This window comes from Hippopotamus amphibius, chromosome 2 (genome assembly GCF_030028045.1).
Source record: "Hippopotamus amphibius kiboko isolate mHipAmp2 chromosome 2, mHipAmp2.hap2, whole genome shotgun sequence".
NCBI classification, from domain to species: Eukaryota; Metazoa; Chordata; class Mammalia; order Artiodactyla; family Hippopotamidae; genus Hippopotamus; species Hippopotamus amphibius.
This window is the reverse complement of record NC_080187.1, coordinates 216,610,562-216,631,334: the sequence shown is the minus strand read 5'-3', so window position 1 is coordinate 216,631,334 and position 20,773 is coordinate 216,610,562. Positions and strand designations below refer to the sequence as shown.

Sequence of the window (20,773 nt, the reverse complement as noted above, 5' to 3'; positions counted from 1 at the left end):
ATTTAAATTTGATAAAAATACTAAAACCTTATATTTGCACATTTATTTACATTTTATGAAGGGCTTTTGAAAGCATAATATTATTTAATCTTCACAACAAACTATAAAGATAGGACAAAAACTGAAATATTATTATTCCTATTTTGTAGATGACAAAACTAAGGCTCAGTAAGATTCAATTTCTTGACCAATCAAAAGGCTGAGTGACAGAACTGAGACCAGAACCTACTCTTCCAACTTCTGCTCCAATGTTCATAAAGCATCTCACACAGCACCTAGCATACAGTAAGTACCCATATAATGTTAGGTATGAGGAGATGTGGGAAGAGGAGAAGACATACACTCACAGAAAAATGTGAATAAACTAATGGCATAAATGCCAAATTTGTAAAGAAAGGTAGAAGAGGCACATCAAATTGTTGAGGCTGATAAGTTTGTATAGAGTTTCAAAATACAGGGCTCTTACCTTATATTTATACCTACCACTGATAAAAATAATAGCAATGATAATAACAATTGCAGCAGCATCTAATATTCACGGCATACTTGCTATGTGCCAGGCACTGTGCTAAGTGCTTTCCATACAGTTATACCTCATTTAATCTTTGAAGCAATTTTGTATCATAGTTACTTTATTAGCTCCATTTTATAGAGGAGAAAACTGAGGTTTAGCTAAATTAAATGATAAACCCAAGGTTTCACCCTAAGTAAGAGACAAAGCCAAGTTTCAAAATCAGGTAACTATCCCATTGCTAAGGCTTATTGTGCCTGTTTCCAAGGCATTCAAAAGAAGACAAAGCAATCTAAACTTTTGGGAAAAGCTAGACACAACTGAATTTCATGTTTTAAATGAAATTCAATGTAACAAATGTTATACTATTTTAATCAATCACTTTTGAGAGAAAAAGAGGAAAAAAGAAAGAAAGGAAAGGAGAGGGAAAGAGGAAGGAGGAAATTGAGATTTCTGATTCACCTCTCTCAGAACTCTTGTTGTCAACTCCCCTGAGAATCTGATGAGACTTATAGATCTAAACCTCTGGCAACAATTGATCTTTTTATTGTCTCCATATTTAGTCTTTTCCAGAAAGTCATAAAGTTGGAATCATACAGTATGCAGCCTTTTCAGATCAGCTTCTTTTACTTAATAATATGTAATTAACTTCCTCCATATCTTTTAACGGCCTGATAGCTCATTTCTTTTCAGGGCTGAATAATATTCCACTGTTTGGATGTACCAGTTTATTCATCCATTCACATACTGAAGGACATCTTGGTTGCTTCCAAGTTTTAGAGATTATGAAGAAGGCTGCTATAAACATCCATGTACATGTTTTTGTGTAGACATAAGTTTTCAACTCATCTACATATATGCCAAGGGCATGACTGCTGAATCACAAGGTAAGAGTATGTTTACTTTTGTAAGAAACTGCCCAACTGTCTTCCAAAGTGGTTGAATTCCCACCAGCACTGAATGAGAGTTTCTGTGACTCTTCATCCTCACCAGCATTTGGAGTTGTCAGTGTTCCCAATTTTGGTCATTCTAATAGCTATGTGGTGGTAGCTCACTGTTTTAATTTGCATTTCCCTGATGACACATGATGTGGCACACCTTTTCATATACTTATCTGCCACTTGTACATCCTCTTTGGTGAAGTGTCTGTTAAGGTCTTTGGCTTATTTTCCAATAGGGCTGTTTCTTACTGTTGAGTTTTTAAGAGTTCTTTGTATATTCTGGATAACAGTCTTTCATCAGATGCCTTTTTCTAAATATTTTCTCCCAAGTCTGTGACTTATCTTCTCATTCTCTTGACATTGTCTTTTGCAGAACAGAAGTTTTTATTTTTAATGAAATCCAGCTTATCGATGATTTCTTTCAGGAATCATGCCGTTGATGCTGTACCTAAAAAGTCATCGCTACATCCAACGTCATTTAGGTTTTCTCCTATGTTATTGTCTAGGAGTTTTATACTTCTGCATTTGTGAAGAATGTGAGGTCTGTGTCTGGATTACCTTTTTTTTCATATGGATATCCAGTTGTTCCAGCACCATTTGTTGCAGACTATTTTTGTTCCATTGTATTGCTTTTCCTCCTTTGTCAAAGATCATGGGTCCACTTCTGGGCTTTCTATTCTGTTCCATATATCTGTCTTTTTGTTTGCCAACATCACACTGCCTTGATTACTGTAGCTTTATAGTAAGTCTTGAAGTTGGTTAGTGTCAGTCCTGCAACTTTCTTTTGCTTCAATATTTTGTTGCCTATTCTGGGTTTTTGGCCTCTCCATATAAACTTTAGAATAAGTTTCTTGATATCTACAAAATAATTTGCTGGGATTGTACTGACTATATTCTTTAACCTGGGAAGAAATGGCATCTTGACAATATTGAGTCTTCCTATTCATGAACATGGAATGTCTCTCCATTTATTTAGCGCTTTGATTTCAATCATCAGAGTTCTGCAGTTTTCCTCATATAGATCTTATACATATTCTGTTAGATTTATACCTACCTTTTTAATTTGGGGGAGCACATATATAAGTGGTATTGTGTTTTTAATTTCAAATACCACTTATTCACTGCTGGTACACAGGAAAGCAATTGACATTTGTATATTAATCCTGTATCTTGCAACCTTCTGTAGTCAATTATTAATTACAGGAGTTTTTTGGTTGATTCGTTCAGATTTCTTACATAGATGAGCATGTCATCTATGAACAAAGACAGTTTTATTTCTTCCTTCCCAATCTATATATATTTTCTTTCCTTTTCTTGTCTTATTGCATTAGCTAGAACTTCCATTGCCATGTTGAAAAGCAATGGTGCAAGGGGACATCCTTAGCTCATAACTGATCTTAATGGGAAAGCTTCTAGTTTCTCCCATTAAGTATCATGCTACCTGTAGAGGCTTTTTTAAATTAAGCTGAGGAAGTTTCCCTCTATTCCTAGTTTATTAAAAGATTTTTATCATCTTTTATAGATGTAAGATTTTGTCAAAATTTTTTTTCTGCATCTATTAATATAATAATAGGATTTTTCTGTTTCAGCCTGTTGCTCTGATGAATTCCACTGATTTATTTTAAATTATGAACTAACCTTGCATATCTGGGATAAATCCCACTTGCTCATGGTGTATCATTCTTTTTTAAATATTGTGGGATATGATGTGCTAATATTTTGTTGAGAATTTTTGAATATGTTTGTGAGACTCACTGGTCTGCAGTTTTCCTATGTCTTTGATTTTGGTGTTAGACTAATGTTGGCTTCATAAAATGAGTTAGGAAGTATTCCCTCTGCTTCTACCCTCTAAAATGGATTGTAAAGAATTGGTATTATTTCTGCCTTAAATGCTTGGTAGAATTCAACAGTGAATCCATCTGGGCCTGGTATTTTCTGTTTTGAAAGGTTATTAATTATTGATTTAGTTTCTTTAATAGATTTAGGCCTATTCAGAGTATCTATTTCATCTTGAATGAGTTTTAACACATTATGTCTTTCAAGCAATCAGTCCATTTCATCCTGGTTATCAAATCTGTGGCAAAGGGTTGTTCTTAGTATTCTTTTATTATCCTTTTAATGCCATGGGATGTGTACTGAAATGAATAACTAGGGACATGCAATGGGACTTGGGATAGTACTATCCATATGAGGTCAGTGGTCATGTCAAGAGAGCTTATTCAATATAATTGATACTTTTCTCAAGCCACATTCAAATGCATGGAGTACAGAGCAGAACAGGCAGAGAGGTGGCTATAATGAGGACAGTTCTGTCAAGCATGTACTAACAAGGGGCAGGGTAGCCAGACAGTTGGGAAAGTATGCAAGAAAGTAATTATGACAGACAAACTACAGAATCTCAGGTGGATTTGTAGGAAAGTGTGGTCATATGAAAGATGAGGGATAATGAAAGGGTGGAATGATCAGTAAATTACAGATTGCATGGGGATGAAGAATTATTAGAGTCACATGATGAGAGAGAATAAGGTGGAAAGAGAAATGGCAGGTAGAAGGGGAATGGCTGAGATTGAGATCCTAGAGGGAGAGCAGTTGTTAGTGAGAACAAGGCAAGAGTCTGAACATGGGAATGAATAGAAGGCAAAACTATTGGAGGAAAGAAATGCAAGGAACTGAGAGGACAGTGGTAATAGTGGAGCGCACGCAGTGAGCCTGACAATTACATCTTCAAGGAATAAGGAGAAGTGACCTGGAACTCTGTTAAGTGTTGCAACTGGAATGGGGAGCAGGTGGAATAGTCTGATGGCATGTCCTTCAAATCTGAGGAGTTTTAGGAGGTGGTAGGGAGAACTACCTGAAATGCCAGTGAGAAGCAAGTAGGAAACCTAACCCCTCTCTAGGATCAGAGGTAGGAGTGTTGTGGGGGAAAAAAACAACTATTACTTAAAACAACTGTGGAAGAAGCAGTATCCCCACAGGTGAGTTGGAATTTAGAACAAGAAGGTAAAGGGAATGCTCAGACAAGAGAGGAACAAAGAAAATTTTGCTGATGGAAAACCTACTTCTGGAGGGCAAAGTTGTAGGATTTCACAAGTAATCCAGAGGCATTTCCCTGATTACTACTGAAACTGAGCATCTTTGCACAGGTTTACAGGCTATTCAGGATTCCCTCATTTTTTATTGGGTTATTTGTCCTTTTTCTGATGAATTTTAGCTCTTTATGATGTCTTGATGTATGATATCTTCTCCCAATCAGTCTGATCTTTAACTCTGTTTAACTGAGCTTTTTTAGTATATAAATTTAATTTTAATATATCCATCAGTTATGCTTTTTGTCTAAGAAAGCCTCTTCTAATTCAAGGTCATAAAATTATCCTTCCAGATAATTTTAATTTTTTGTTTTCTCATTTGGTCTTTAGCCCATCAGTAATTTATTTTTTGTATATTACATGAAAATATCCTTATACTCTATTTGTAATTTAACTGCATTACAGTCAGAGAGCATGCTGTGTCTGACTTCTATACTCTTGTCTGACTTCTATTTACTGAGACTTCTTTATAACCTACGATGTGATTGATTTTTGCATATGCTTTGTGAACACTATTTGAGTGCCAATAAATACACACACATATACATACACACACACACATATATGTATTTATATGAGATCGAGCAGAACTGTATCTTAATTCTATATTCTTGCTATTTTTTCCTACTTGATCTATCAGTTTCTGAGTAAAGGATATTAATATTTACCACTATGATCATGAATACATTTTTCCCCTTGTAATTCTGTTAGTTTGGGCTTTAAATATTTCAAGTCTATGTTGTTAGGTACTTTAAAGTTTTGTACTTTTATACTTCTTGGATGATTATTCTTTTTACCATTATATAATTTCCATCTTTCTGTTATCAATGCTTTTCATGTTGAATTCCATCTGGTTTGATATGAATATTGCTATTCTAGTTTTAGAGTACATCTAGAATATCAAGTATTTTGCCTGGATTTTTTTCTTTCTTTGTTTTAAAGCTTTCCTTGAAGTTTTAAATGTGTCTCTTTTAAGCAGTCTATAGCTCAATTTAAAATAAGATATTTAATCCAATCATCTGACTTAAGAACTGAATTTAATCAGTTTACATGTATTGATGTTTGCTGATATATTTATACTTAATATCTACCACTATCCTTTGCGTTTTTCACTTACTATAATTTTTCTTCATTTCTTCTTTCTCTTGCCTTCTATTTCATTGAAACGCTTTGGTTTATTCACTTTCTCTTTTTCTGTTTATTTGGAAACTGTGCCCTCTTGTTTCATTCCTTTAGTAGCTAGCCTTAAACAAAGATTTCTTCCTAAATAAGCCAAGGATTTTATCACACTAACTTCCCTCCAAACTCCCTATAGTCTATCTTCTACGTTAATATTGTTTAAGATTATAACTCCACCTTTCTAAATTTAACTGTGTAAGTATTTTTGAAAACCATCAATAGTTAATGAGATTTACTAACATATTTTACAGCTACCTTTTTAACAAGCTCCCTCCTCCAGATTACCTTTCCTTCTTGCTGAAGTATGTCTTTAATAGTCCCTTCATTAGGGTCTGTAGGCAGCAAACCCTTAGCCTTTGTACATCTAAAAATGGCTTTATTTCACTCTTGCACTTGAATGATCATTTGAATGGGCACAAAATTCTGGGTTAAAAGTTATTTCGCCTTATAACTTGCAGATGTTGCTCCATTGTTCTTTTGTTCATAACAAGACTATTGTTATTCCTCTGTGGTTTTGTTTACTTCCTGGTGTTTTAAGAGTTTTATCCTTAACATTTTGCAGGTTCTCTAGGCACAAATCTTTATTTATCCTACTCAGCTCTACATTTATGCTCTGAATATCCTGAGAACTCAGAGTAAGGAAAATTTTCAATATTATTTCTCCAAATATTGCATGCCCATTATTTATTCCCTATTTCAAAAGTCCTAGAAGGCATTTGTTAGAATTTCTCAATCAAATTCTCTTTCCTATTTTCCACCTCTTTAGTTCTCTGAGCTACATTCTAAATCCTCCTAAATAGTGTCTTCCACTTCACAAATTCTCTCTTTAATCTCTTTGTCCAATATATCATTTATTCTTACTAACTGCAGGTTTTTAAAATTTCACTAACATTTTCATTTCTAAGATATTCACTTTTATCTATAAATGTTCAAAGCTAATATCCATCTTTTATTTCAGAATTTTCCTTTTTGCTTTATAGTTCATCTTTCCTTTGAGGAATTTAAACTCATTTATTTGAAAGCCCTCTTTAGAAAATGACCTTTTTTCATTACCCCAGGAGTAAGTTCTCTTATTTGTGGAATGTGTTGTTCATATCTTACAACATTATTTTCCTCATGTGCTTCGATATTTTATTTTGCAATCTTATTTTGCATTGAAGTTACTTTTTATTTTAGCTTTTCACTTTGCTCACCCTCACTACATGTGTACTAGTTTTACGGTTACCATCATCTGGTCCACCATGGTCCCACTTACATAAGTCTTTTACTGGGGACTTAAAGCTCTCACCCTTCAAGAATATAGCAGACCCAGTCATGAGCCAGAGAGCCACTCTCTTTTATTGCTTTAGATGTCAATTATCACAGGCAGATTGTAGCATTCTTTGTCTCCTAGTGCAGAACAGTGCATAAACCTAAAGTTTTATACCATGAGCCTGGATCTGTTTTCCCACCACAATCAGGGTGTTTCATCCTCCCTTATCCCATAGGACGTGTCCAGTAAGTGTGTATCCCCAACTCCACTTATCTATGAATATATCCGTTTTATTTCTGATTCACAGAGATTTTTATTTTATTTTTGAAAATCCTTTGTCTCTTTAATTTTTAAAAAACATTTTATCATTGATGCCTCTTGTGTGTGAGGATTGGGGAATATTTTATGAACTCACAGTGCCACCTTGATTAGGAGTCCATGTTTTCCTTATGCATAATTTCTGGTTTACATAATACATCAAACTAAAATAATATATATGAAAAGTTCAGAGAAAATAACTATAGATTACAAAGCTAACTATAAATATGTGAAAACATTTTTAAAAATAAGGTAGTCTTATGTTCTCTAAAATTTTAGTAGAACAATTTGAAAATTTTTAGATTTAATACATCTTTATTATCCTACATCCAAAGGACATCATTACACCGAGAAAGCGTACCACAGAAGAATCACAAATACGAAATGTGCAGCAGAAGAGTTAAGAGTGTAAGCTTTGATGCTTGAAATTGATGGCATGGGTTCAAATCTTGGCTGTCACTTACTAGTAAGTTACATAACCTCTCTGTACCTCAGTTTCCTCATTTGTAAATGAATAATAATGCCTACATCAAAGGGTTGCTATAAGAAGCAAATTAGTATCTGTAAAGTACTTAGTACAAGCTAGGCACATAACACCATATAACACTTGTTAAATAAAGGATGTTACATTAAATTTTTATATGAAGATGAAATATACAATATTTAAATCCTCAAAAATTAGATTTTATAATTGAAATTAAAAGCAAAAAAAGTAAACAGCTGTACATGCTGTACCTGTTTTGTTGTTTTATGAGTGCTTTGAATTGTCCTCTTTGATTTTCCACCAGTCTGACATTTAGGTTTTCCTTCAAGGCAAAAATAGATAAATATATAGATCAACAAATAGAAAATATAAAACTGAACTGTGCAAATCGTCCAGGCATACTAACACATAATCTCCTTCCAGAGATCACAGAACAAAACAAGCTATTCATGGCCAACATGAACTATAGGTGTAATAAAAAACAAATTTCCAAGGTCCCAAAGACTATTTTTTATTGAATGGCTTTCTCAGAATAGGAAGAAATCAAATTCTTAAAGAAGTCAAATAGTCTGCCAATTTAAAAATAAAGTCAAGTTAGTGATACTCTTCAACTTATATACAGTTCCTTCGAAAGTACTTCTTTGAACTCAAATTTTATTTTGACAATAAAATTAAGAATACATTTTTACCATATAAAAACTCAGTATTTTGTTATAATTTATCTGATTTATGAAATAAATACTTTCATTTTGAAAAGAGATTTTCAGTTCTTTGTTTTTCTACAGTCAGGTACAGCTTTCTCACTTGCTCTTTTTTATAAGAAAGACTACTGTTTTATAATCAATCTATTCTTGAGAGCTCTTTCAAAACAGGAGTAAAATTCTGTAATGTACAACAGAATAATTTTCTTTTCTACAAAATAATTTTGGAAGCAGTACAAATGAAGTGAGCCATAACACGTACTAACAATTTATCTGCACATCCGTGGGCCTCCCTCACTGTTCTACCAGGGATGGAGGCAGAGAACTCTACACTCCCCTACATAGCCTTTTATTCATCTTTTCATCATAGAGAACAATGTACCAGAAGGCTTTTTAGAATATCTGGTAGAATAATCAGCTTAGAACAAGTACCAGAGGAAACAGGAATAAGACAAAGAACAGAAGAAAACTTTTTAAAATTGAATTATTATCCTCAGAAACATCTAAGCATAGATTGCAACCATAAAACAAGAATGAGTTGCTATTTCTTAAAAAGCAAAATATTTTTCTGTAAGTGGGAATGTTTTAACAATATAAAATAATCATTATTAAAAATTATGAACTTAACATTCTTCCTTTGTCATCATTATTACAGACATTCAGAAAGTTCTAATTCTCTGTGCTCTTATTTCCATTATTTTGCAGAAAACATAAATGAAGCTTTAAAATTGTACTGGCCAATTTTTTTACATACTTACATGCAATACCAGAATATATACACATATAGGATTCATTATTATAATTTCTTTCCTTTTATGTTTTTTTGATTAGAAGCAATTTTTTTTTTTTGGCTGTGTTGGGTCTTTGTTACTATGTGCGGGCTTTCTCTAACTACAGTGAGCAAGGGGCTACTCTTCATTGCTGTGCACAGCCCTCTCAGTGCAGTGGCTTCTCTTGTTGCAGAGCATGGGCTCCAGGCACATGGGCTTCAGTAGTTGTGGCACGTAGGTTCAGTAGTTGCGGCACATAGGCTCTAAGGTGCATGGGCTTCAGTAGTTGTGGCTCGTGGGCTCTAGAGCACAGGCTCAGTAGTTGTGGCACATGGGCTTAGCTGCTCTGTGGCATGTGGGATCTTCCTGGACCAAGGATTGAACCCGTGTCTCCTGCATTGCCAGATGGATTCTCAACCACTGTGCCACCAGGGAAGTCCCCCAGAAGCAATTTTATTAATAACACCTCCAGATTACTTTGTGTTCTGAATAATCCATGAAAAATGAGAAAATAAAATTTCATAAAATAGTATTTATAACACAGAGCAACAACAAGATATTTTTAGGTTTCATGCTACTTATGTACTAAATAATGTTGATATATATTTTCTATCGAAATGAAATAACAGTAAGCTCCATATGAAAATTTTAGCTATTATGGGGACTTCCCTGGTGGAGCAGTGCCTAATAATCCACCTGCCAATGCAGGGACACAGGTTTGATCCCTGGTCCAGGAAGACCCCACATGCCATGGAGCAACTAAGCCCATGCGCTCTAGAGCCCGCAAGCCACAACTACTGAAGCCCGTGCGCCTAGGGCCCATGCTGCTCAAGAGAAGCCACCACACTTAGAAGCCGGAGCACAGCAAAGAGTAGCCCCTGCTCATCACTACTAGAGAAAGCAGCAACTTATTAAATTTAGAATTATCAACAGAAACTAAAAGTAGTAGGTAGACTATTTCAAGAGAAACAGGATATTTACATAGTCTCAAACTATCTTATCACAAATTACTTACTAACTACAAAAGAAATAATTTGTTACTTTACAGCAGAGAAACTTAGGCAGTACCACCTTAACCACATGATTAAAACTGACATCACTAGCAAAAAGACAAAAAAAGACATCATGTGCCTCCTATGATGCAGTGAAATGGACACAACATAATTTCTATAGAATCCCTCCTAAAATACATAACTGAATCTAACCAGGAAAAAACATCATACAAGCCCTCAGAAAATTTCAAAGTGAGGTCTACTTGGGCACATTCCAACCTCCTGTTTTCTGCATCCCTATCCAATCTTCTAGATCTCCAGGATTTAGGCAGTGCTCACACTGCTCCTAGCCATTAAAGTGAAAAGACTGAAGAGAAAAGATACTTTTTCTAGTTCAAATAATAATAATGAGAACAAAGGAAAGAGCTTTTATTTTCTAAATCATTACATCAAATTGTACCTAATCATGATAAATTTGGTGAATTTCTTAAAACTTATTTTTTTATTTTTATAAGAAGAATTTAATAGGAGAAAAAATTTAAATCTCCAATAACTTTTTTTAAATTTTCTTTTTTTTTATTGGCTGTGTTGGGTCTTTGCTGCTGCACACAGGCTTTCTTTTCTCTAGTTGCGACGAGCGGCGGCTACTCTTCGTTGTGGTGTGCAGGCTCCTCATTGCAGTGGCTTCTCTTGTTGCAGAGCATGGGCCCTAGGCACATGGGCTTCAGTAGCTGTGGCACACAGGCTCAACAGCTGTAGCACACGGGCTTCGTTGCTCCGTGGCATGTGGAATCTTCCTGGAGCAGGGCTCGAAACCGGGTCCCCTGCATTGGCAGGCGGATTCTTAACCACTGCATCACCTAGGAAGTCTTCCAATAACTTTCAAAAAAAAACTAATCTACCAGTCATAACACACCCAATTTCATTCCTATGTGAAACAGTGAAATTAACAACATCATTTTCATTTGTGGATTAGGTAAAATAAAAAAGCAATTAAAAATTATTTCTTATTTAATACACACTAATTTGCCCAAGATTTCTAATTGTAAACAGTTTTCAGTCTTTCTACTGTTCACTAAATACATTCTTCTGATTTGCAACAAAAGTTAAACTTTTTTTTTAACACATACCATCATCATCTTTGCTTTCTAGTGGAACACTCCAAGCTATTAGGTTTCTTGCTGTACGACCCTCCTCTGCAACTATTCTCCTTACTTTGTCATGACTATTGGAGCGCTGGAATGAAGCCTGTGCACCAAAAAGAGAACATGTATTAGTTTATTAAAGTAGTCAACATATAAAATATATTTGGCAGACAAATTCATTTCTCTTATTTTCTCAGAAAGGAAACACTTAAAACTAATTTGGGATCAGAAAGGTGCTTACACAGAAATAAGAGTAAGTCACAGATCTTTTTTAGTGCTAAAAAGACTGAATTTTACAACTTTAAAAATAAATAAATCATCTCAAGAATAAATTCAACCTAAGCTTTGAAAAAGTATCCTAAGGAGCACAAACACTAACTGGTGTGCCTATTTCAGCACCACTCCCCCTTATGTATCAACAAGTTAAAGCAAGAGTAGTTTCTACAAACATACTGCATATTCCCTCTGAAAGCTCTCCACACTGTAAAATGTCTTCAAGACTCTTACTTTTCCCTACAGATGATGCTAAACTAAATTTTCACTCAGCTGTAAATTTCCACTACATAATTTTATCTCCAAGTTATTGGGATTTAATAGCAATTCCTGTAAACTGACAAACTTAACTTGCAAAATTTAGAACTCTGCCCTACTGCACACAATGTGTGTATATATACATATGTTTGGGTGTGTGTATGTGTATTCTTGCCTGCTCTAGTCCCATATAGCTGAAAGCAACACTAGCCTACATATTCAGCCCCACCAAGACCCTGGGCCAATGGAACCCAGGTCCAGTAACGTAAAGGAAATTACCTTCCCACTAATGAATGTTATATGAAAATAGCCCATTTTTATAAGCCAAGAATCTATGAAAAGAAAAGGGCTTTAAACCATCCCTATGATCACAAGGATGTAGCCTCCTTGCCCAACCCTTAACTCCATGCAGGCAATCTACCCCTTTCTGAAAAGAGTTCACTACTGGGCCCAGCCCAAAATCCTAGTCCAATTAATGGGTGCGTTCATCTTCTCTTCTAGTTCTTACCAGCCTAAACTCTTAGCATCCCCGGAATCCTCAGGTAACAACACATTTACTGGGCAATTACTATGTGTAAAGCACTCTGTAAGAAACTGAGAAGAATATAAAAATATAAGGTAGTATACTCACCCTCTAAGAATTAATAATCCAAATGAGTGACCCACACACATAAGAGCAAAAAATAACATGAATTAATCAACATGGTATCTAGTCTCCAAAGATGCCCCCCTTCCCCTCAATAAACCACTGCTGGTGTTCATGCTCTGTGTAATCCCCTCCCCTTGAACCTGGCTCTGTGACCTACTTTTTGACCTATAAAATGAGGTGGAAGTGACATTGCATAATTTCTGAAAACAGGTTATAAGAAGCTTTGCAGTCTCTACCTCAGTTTCTTGGAATGCTCTCTCCTGAAATCCAGCCATCGTGGCATGAGAAGCTGAAGCCACCAGCAGAGAGACCAGGTACAGACAGCACTCTGACTGACAACCCCAGTTGAGCTCCCAGCTGACAGACAACATCCACTGAGCCATCTTGGACATTCCAGCCCAGTCAAGCCCCCAGGTGACTGCTGACATCCCAGCACCCCAGGCACAGCAGAAAAGCCACCTCAACAACCCACAGAGTCAGGACGGATAAGAGGAACTATATGTATGCACACCAATCCACAGCGCACACATCTGTACTTCGGTATCTATTTGTATAGAGATATTGAAAACTCTGAGTTTATAGTAATACCTCTGATTTCAATCCTACACCACAGGTTCATTTCAGCCTTCCCCTTTCCTTATTTATAATTTCTTTCTCTATTAGTAAGAAACCCAGCTCTCATCATCTAAAATATATTTACTTTTCTGTTCAATTCTAATATATACATAAAGTTTCAAAAAAAAAAAAAAAAAAAGGGAATTCCCTGGTGGTCCAGTGGTTAGGACTCCATGCTTTCACTGCCGAGGGCCCGGGTTTGATCCCTGCTTGGGGAACTAAGATCCCACAAGCCGTGCCACGTGGCCAAAAAGTAAAAAAAAAAAAAAAAAAAAAAAAGTAGTTTCATAACTGCTAACCCATATCTCTGTGAGAAACACACTTATTAACAAGATTATATTTCTATACAGTTCCGTCTTTAGCCTTACAGTATCCAAAATATTGGATTTTGTTTTCCAAAATTTCTTAAATTAGTTCTTCTCACCCTTTCAGTGTGATTACATCATACACTTGTAATATGTTACTCTACTTTTTGGGTTCTCCTCACCTACTGGTTAGTTTTAATCACTTGCTTATTTGGAGAGTATGTGGAAGAAAGGCAACACATTGTTCTCAAATAAAGAAACTTATTAATGACTGGTATGACTTTGAGAGAAGAAAAAAGTCACTACACTCTAGGGCAGGGGTCTGCAAACTACCTCTGCAATGGGTCAGATAATAAACAGATTTTTATTTTAGGCTTTGCAGGCCATATAGTATCTATGACAACTACTCAATCATGCCATTTGGTGTGACCACAGCCACAGACAACATGTAAACAGATGGGTATGGCTGTGTGGCAAGAAGCCAACTGGGTGATATATATTATTGTTTAGTTTGAAATAAATTCAAATTACAGAAAAGTTACAAATTAGCACAAAAAAATCCTCAAAATATCCATACATTTTTTTCCTAAAACATCTGAGAATAAACTGCAATCATGATACCTTTCACCCTTATGTACTCCAATGTGTATTTCACATAGTATCCAAAGATACTCCCCTACATAACTATACTAAAACTATCAAATCAGGAAATCATCATTGATCCAAATTATTATCTAAATTACAATCATTATTTAAATTTCACCAACTGTTCCACTAATGCCTTTGATAGTTTAAAGTTGACAACAGATAAAAGCTCAAGTATTCCAGAAGCTCTACAAACTCCAAGCAAGATAAATACAAAGAAAATCATGCCTAAACTGACCACAGAAAAACTGATGACAGCCTGAAAAATAGAGAAAATCCTACAAGCATACAGAGGAGGGAAAAAAAGCTCACCTTTAAAGAAGTAACAGTACAGTAAGACTGACAGCTCTGCACTGTCCAGAAAGTGATAAAAGTAATAATTTATAATAAATAAATCAATAACTTATTACTACCTGTTCAATAGAATAGGAATTTCAGTGTACACAAATGAAAGAACCAACTAGCCCAAATTATTAGGAAAACAAAGACTGCTCTCTACCACTCTAATACTCTGTGCTATAAAGCTAACCCAAATTTCCCTCTCCAGAACTTAACTTTTTATACTTTTAAAATAAATACTTGCACTCACATTCCTTCATTCCTCTGACCTTACCTTAAATATCCACATGGCATCTACGTACCTAACTCATAAGCTTTTGCTGAAACTCATTAGTCCATGACCACTGATTCAGCTCCATTCTGTGTGAAATACTTGAATCATTTCTTTTCTATTCCCATACTTTCCAATCAATGTAACATTGTAAAATCTCCTCCTTTTGCTTAAAGACATCTCTCAATGATTATTAGCTTCATAACTTTGGTTGGCATTTATCATTTAGGTTACCTAAGCATTATTTGTTTGTTTTTAATGAATTGAAGTTTTTTTAATATTTATTTATTTATTTTGGCTGCACCAGGTCTTCATAGTTGTGGCACACAGGATCTTTAGTTGCGGCACATGGGATCTTTCAGTTGCAGAACGCAGACTCTTAGTTATGGCATGCGGGATCTAATTCCCCAAGTAGAGATGGAACCCAGGCCCCCTGCATTGGGAGCACAGAGTCTTACCCACTGGACCACCAGGGAAATCCCTACATAAGCACTGCTTTACCCAAGAAGTATCATTATTCCTTTCAGGCCAGATAAACACATTTAAATAGGTGGCCTACTTTCTTTCATCTCTTTTTCAGTTAATTATCTTATGCAATCATAGAAAACTGTATAGGTAGATATACACAGATACATATCTGATCATAAAATTCACTATTATATCCTTTATAACTCAAGAGTCTTCATAAAGTAATGAGGTTCTCAGAACTAAAATGACAAGACAGCAATGCTGCAGTACTGCTACACCAGAAAACTTGAAATGTAGTATTCACTTCTTCTATAAACATTTCAGTTCTACCACAAATTTTGCAATTAGTTCTTTTATACTTAGTACACATACACACATTCAAAGAAAAAACCACCAGCTCAAGACTGTCTTCATTCTTAATTCTAATACCCCATAAGGAAAAACACTATAACACTCAACTTACTACAACAAATGACTGAAAACCATTTTTAGCTTAAAGCACAGGTGCCTTCTGCAATATATGCTGGACAGACTCTTTTCAGTAAAAACTCATATATTCTAATCATTTTTAATAATCCTATTCTTATAAAAATGTCAGTAGTAACAACACAATTTTAAATGTTTTAATTTAAGCATCAGGGTTGAAAAGCAATAAATGAGTCTGAGATACTTCATAATATTATAGATGTCTAATTCAAACAGTACTTTCCCGTAGGTTCTTTTCTTCTAAGAGACTTAAACAAAATATATGTATTTTCATCCAAAGTCACAGTGTGCCATCTAGTGTCATAGGGAGATTTTACAGAGGCTTGTTCAAATAGTAAATGTTCCAATTAAAAGCACACACATCAGTCTTGAGTTAAATTTTTGTTTGACTCTTACAGCAGCAGCCCCCAACCTTTTGGGGACCAGGGACCAGTTTCCCGGAAGACAATTTTTCCACGGACCAGAGGGGTGGGGGGTTGTTCAGGCTTTACTTGCCTGCCTGCCTTTCAACTCCTGCTGTGCGGCCCAGTTCCTAACAGGCCGTGGACCAATACCAGTCTGCAGCCCAGGGGTTGGGGACTCCTGTCTTGCAGTATATAATCTAAGAAAGTTAAGTGTTCAGAATGTTTACCAAGAAACGTATATACCTCTTAGCAAGACTGATCAAGCAAAAAGAAGAAAGAAGGCAAAAATAACCAATACCAAGAATAAAAAGGAACATCACTACAGATTCGAGGACCTCCAGATATCAAAAAGATAAAAGGATGTTATAAATAACACATCAATGCATTTGAAAATTTTGATGAAATGCACAAATTCTTTGAAAAACACAACCAAATCTTGGCATAAAAGGAAATGGAAAAACCTAAGTATTTATTTAAAAAATTTTTTAATTTTAAATACTAAAGAAATATTTACTGAAGAAATTCCACAAAAGAAAATCCAGGCTCAGATGGGTTTCACTGATGAATTCTCTTAATCACTGAAGGAAAAATTACACTAAAGTCATCCAGAGAATAAAAAAGTATCAAATTTCAACTCATAGAGTCCTGCGTGACCCTGGACATCAGAACCTAAGAGGACAAGAAAAGTAAATTACCAGTTCAAACTCTTTCAAAAGTTAACAATGTGATAATTACATATACATACACACACACACTTTTGCAAACTGAATCCAGGTAAAACATCACAATCAAGCTGATTTTATTTCAGGAAGCAAGGCTGGTTTAACATTTTTAAATCAATGAACGTAATTTACCATATTAACAAAATAAATGAGAAAAGTTTGATGTTCACTTCAACAGATGAAAAAAGCATGTGATAAAACTGGACACCCAAGGGTGGGCGGGACTTGAGGCGGGGGGAGTCAAGGAAGGGAGGGAATATGGGGATATGTGTATAAAAACAGATGACTGAACTTGCTGTACCCCCCCCAAAAATAATAAATAAATAAATAAATTTAAAAAAATACTGGACACCCATCTATGATAAAAATTCTTCACAAACTACAGAAAATATCAAATTTAATGATATAATCTTGAAAGAGACAAGGATGTCTACTATCACCACTTCTATTTATCACTGTACTGAAGTTCCTAACCCATGTAATAAGGTGAGAGAAAGAATGAGAGGGAAAATATAAGGTGAGCCTGGAACAGCTTGTTACACTAGAAAGTACAGGACTCAAAGAATAACAGGAGCATATGAAAAGACACAAGAGCCAATTTGAAGGAGTTTCACCAGCTAAATCAGGGACAATCTGAACATCAAAATAAATGGTAGTAATAGATTATAACAGTAAATAAAATAAAAAATCCAAGAAGCCTGAAAGACAGATAGATAGGCATGTAGATAACTTGAGAGAATGCAAATATTTATTAGCTACTTTAATAACTATTATCATCAATGGATGCTAAAACTAGAAACAGTTTGATGAGTCGCAGGGTATTTACAAAGCCTCAAAGCATCTCTCAACAAATTAGATGTTATTTTCAAAAGAGAAAGCAAACTTTAAACAGAAAAACCTGACAATATCCTATATTCAACATGACCAATAGCAGGACAAACTGACATTACATGCTTCCTGATGTGATATAATGAGAAGGATACATCATCATTCATGAAATTCTGCCAAAAATACAAACTCTGACTCTAATAATAAGGAAACACGATCCAAACTGAGTGAAATTCTTCAAAATAACTGTCCTGTACTCTTCAAAAATGGCAGAGTCAAAAGAGGCAAAGAAAGTCTGAAGAATTATTCCAGATTAAAGGAAACCAAAGAAAAATGATAACTAAATGGATCAAGAAAAAAAATAGCTGTAAGAGACTTACTGAGATAATCAGAAATTCTGACTACACTGTGGCTTATATAATAGTATTATGTGAACATTAAATTTCCAGATTTTGATAGTGAATTATGGTCATATAAGAGAATGTCCTTGTTCTTAGGAAATATACACTGAATATTCAGGGATAAAAGAGTATGCTAGCTTCAAATTGAGGCAAGAGATAGACAGGGCCCCAGGCTGAGCAGCTGAAATCTGTCCCCTGTGGACAGATATTCAAAGATAAAGATAATGGCAGGGGCAAGGAGGAGCTGAGTCTTGCTTGGATAAAAACCAAAGAGACCACATATTTCTCATTCTTGAGGTCTAGGAGTCCTCCCCAACTACACGTGTGTAGAAAGGGAGGGGATGCCACCCCATAAGAGGTGATGTCAACCTCTCCACAGGCCTCTATGCTAGAATCCATCTTGGCAAAAAGATGTGCACACATGTTGGGGTGGGCTCTAGGATAGGTAGGGTGTGGAAAAGAAATGAGATAATTGGCCAAAGGTAAACAAAGATCCAGAAGAACTGCCCTATATAAGTGATTTGAATCACCTCTCTGGTACACTCCTCCTCATTAGGGAAGACGCCCATATCCTTTCTCTCCAGGTATGTATCTCTGCCTTGCTTCTGTCTTAAATACACAAATTGTTATTCTGTGTGCTCTCCCACTTGTTGCACTGTGTCTCTAATAATAAACTTTGTACCTTTTTTTATAGTTTTTGCCTCTTTGAGAAATTCATTTTTCAATCGTGGCAAGAGCCAGGGCAACTCTGTGTCTAGCCCTCCAGCCCTTAGTGGTCTAGTAGCAGGATTCCTGGTTTTTACCCAGGCTACCCAGATTCAATTCCTGGGCAGGGAACTAAGATCTCTCTTCAAGCCACCACTCACTGCTGTCTCCTCAAGATCAAAATATTTTCAAATGGTTCATGGAAGAGTAACATGCATATATTTATATGTGTGTGCAAATGTAAGTACGTGTGTAGGTATATATGTGTACGTGTTTATATGTATGTGTCTCTTTTTTTCTCGGCCTTGCCACGCGGCACACAGGATCCTAGATCCCCAACCACAGACCAAGCCTAGGCCCCCTGCAGTGGAAGTGTGGAGTCCTAACCACATGACTGTATATATACTTACACATGTGTGTATGTTTTATATACACAGGCATACACATAGAAAAAGAGAAACAATATGAGAAAGGAAAAGAGACCAGCAATTGGTAAACTTAGTGAAAGAATATATGAGAATTCCTTGTTCTCCTCTTGCAATCTTTCTTAAATTTGAAATTACGGCAAAATAAAAGGTCCTAAAAATAATGATAATAAAGGATGATATTTTCATGATCTTCAGGTAGAGAAAAAAAGTCTTAATTGGGACACAAAAAGCACTAATCATATAGGAAAAAAATTGATAAACTGAATGAACTTCATTGAAATTAAGAACAGATTCTATTAAAAAGACATCGTTAAAAGAATGAAAAAGCAAGCCACAAAGAAGATATATGCATAAAAGTAACAAAGGTCTTGTACCCAGGATAGATAAAGAACTCCTTAAATTAGAAAAAGGAAGACAATCCAACAGGAAAATGAAACTTGAGTATGCACTTCACAGAAGATACATAAATAACCAATCACTACATAAAAAGGTACTCAAAGCAGGCACTGGAAATAGGAAAAAAATTTTTTAAATAAGTGACTATACCTTATGGTAGTGAGAAGTTAGGGCAACTGCTTACACTGCTGACAGGAGGCTAAACTGGTACAGCCACTTTAGAAATCTGGCATTATCTACCAAAGCACAAACAGGCCTCTGTTTACCACTCTAGCCTCTTCTTCCATGACTCTTCTTGTCTGCCATGCTCCAACCCCACTGACTTCTATTCAGTTCCCTATAGCCACCAAGCTCCCTCCTAATTCAGGGCATTTATATAGAAGTCTCTCTTCTATTCTGAATGTTCTGCCACTCCACAATATACATTTATTGGCTTCCTCCCCAGCATTCATTCCCTACATCTTTCCTAATAGTTAAATTTTGGTTGGGGTCCCATGTGGTTCTAGAGAAGCAGACTTCATCCCTAACTCCAGGCAACATATGACCTTGCCTAAGCCAATCAGCATGTTCCACTCCCCCAGATATAACACGTGATTCTGATGTAAGCATGTAACCTAAGGTGATCAATAGACAGTGGACTTCAGATCTTCTCCTGAAATGTTGGAAAAAAGACTCATTTTCCTACTAGCCATACATGAGGTAATACACAGTTCTGAAAACTACTGCTAATCAATTAGGGACCTTAAAGAGAGCAAGCCTTAAGATTATGGCAACAAAACAGAAGGCAGAACCAAGGGAAGAAAAGCAATCAAATCCTTGGTGACACTGTTGAACCACTGTATCAAGTCTTATCTCTATTTGCTACTGAAAGCATCCTAACTAAGACAGTGTTCCTCTTAGCCCAGTCAAAGTCTAATGATCTTTCAAGTACCAATTTAATGGTAGCTTTCTCAGAATGAGGGATCTTCAACTCCCAGACTTGGCCAGGACGCCTTTTATATACTCAAATCAACTTGTATACCTTTGTAGCACAACTCACAATTCTATTTCAAGCTATATAATTATGTGTTTAACATCTATCTTCCCCATTAGGTAAGTTTCTGAAGGACTGGATTTTGTTCATCACTCTATTACTTCTGCTAGTACAGTGCTCAGCACATGAATACATCATGAATGATGAATAATTGGCATTATAAAGAAA

General features: G+C 35.6%; 1 protein-coding gene across 9 annotated transcripts in view; it reads right to left on the bottom strand.

Annotated features, from left to right (window-relative positions):
• Positions 1–20,773, bottom strand: part of SCAPER (S-phase cyclin A associated protein in the ER) — a 445,755-nt gene that overhangs the window by 395,712 nt on the left and 29,270 nt on the right. For all 9 annotated transcript variants that reach the window (XM_057723485.1, XM_057723488.1, XM_057723489.1 and 6 more), the window contains 2 exons: positions 11,365–11,482; positions 8,023–8,093 (listed from right to left, as the gene is read on the bottom strand). In XM_057723485.1, the coding sequence (XP_057579468.1) occupies positions 8,023–8,093; positions 11,365–11,482 (189 nt within the window). The remainder of the gene's footprint in view (positions 1–8,022; positions 8,094–11,364; positions 11,483–20,773) is intronic.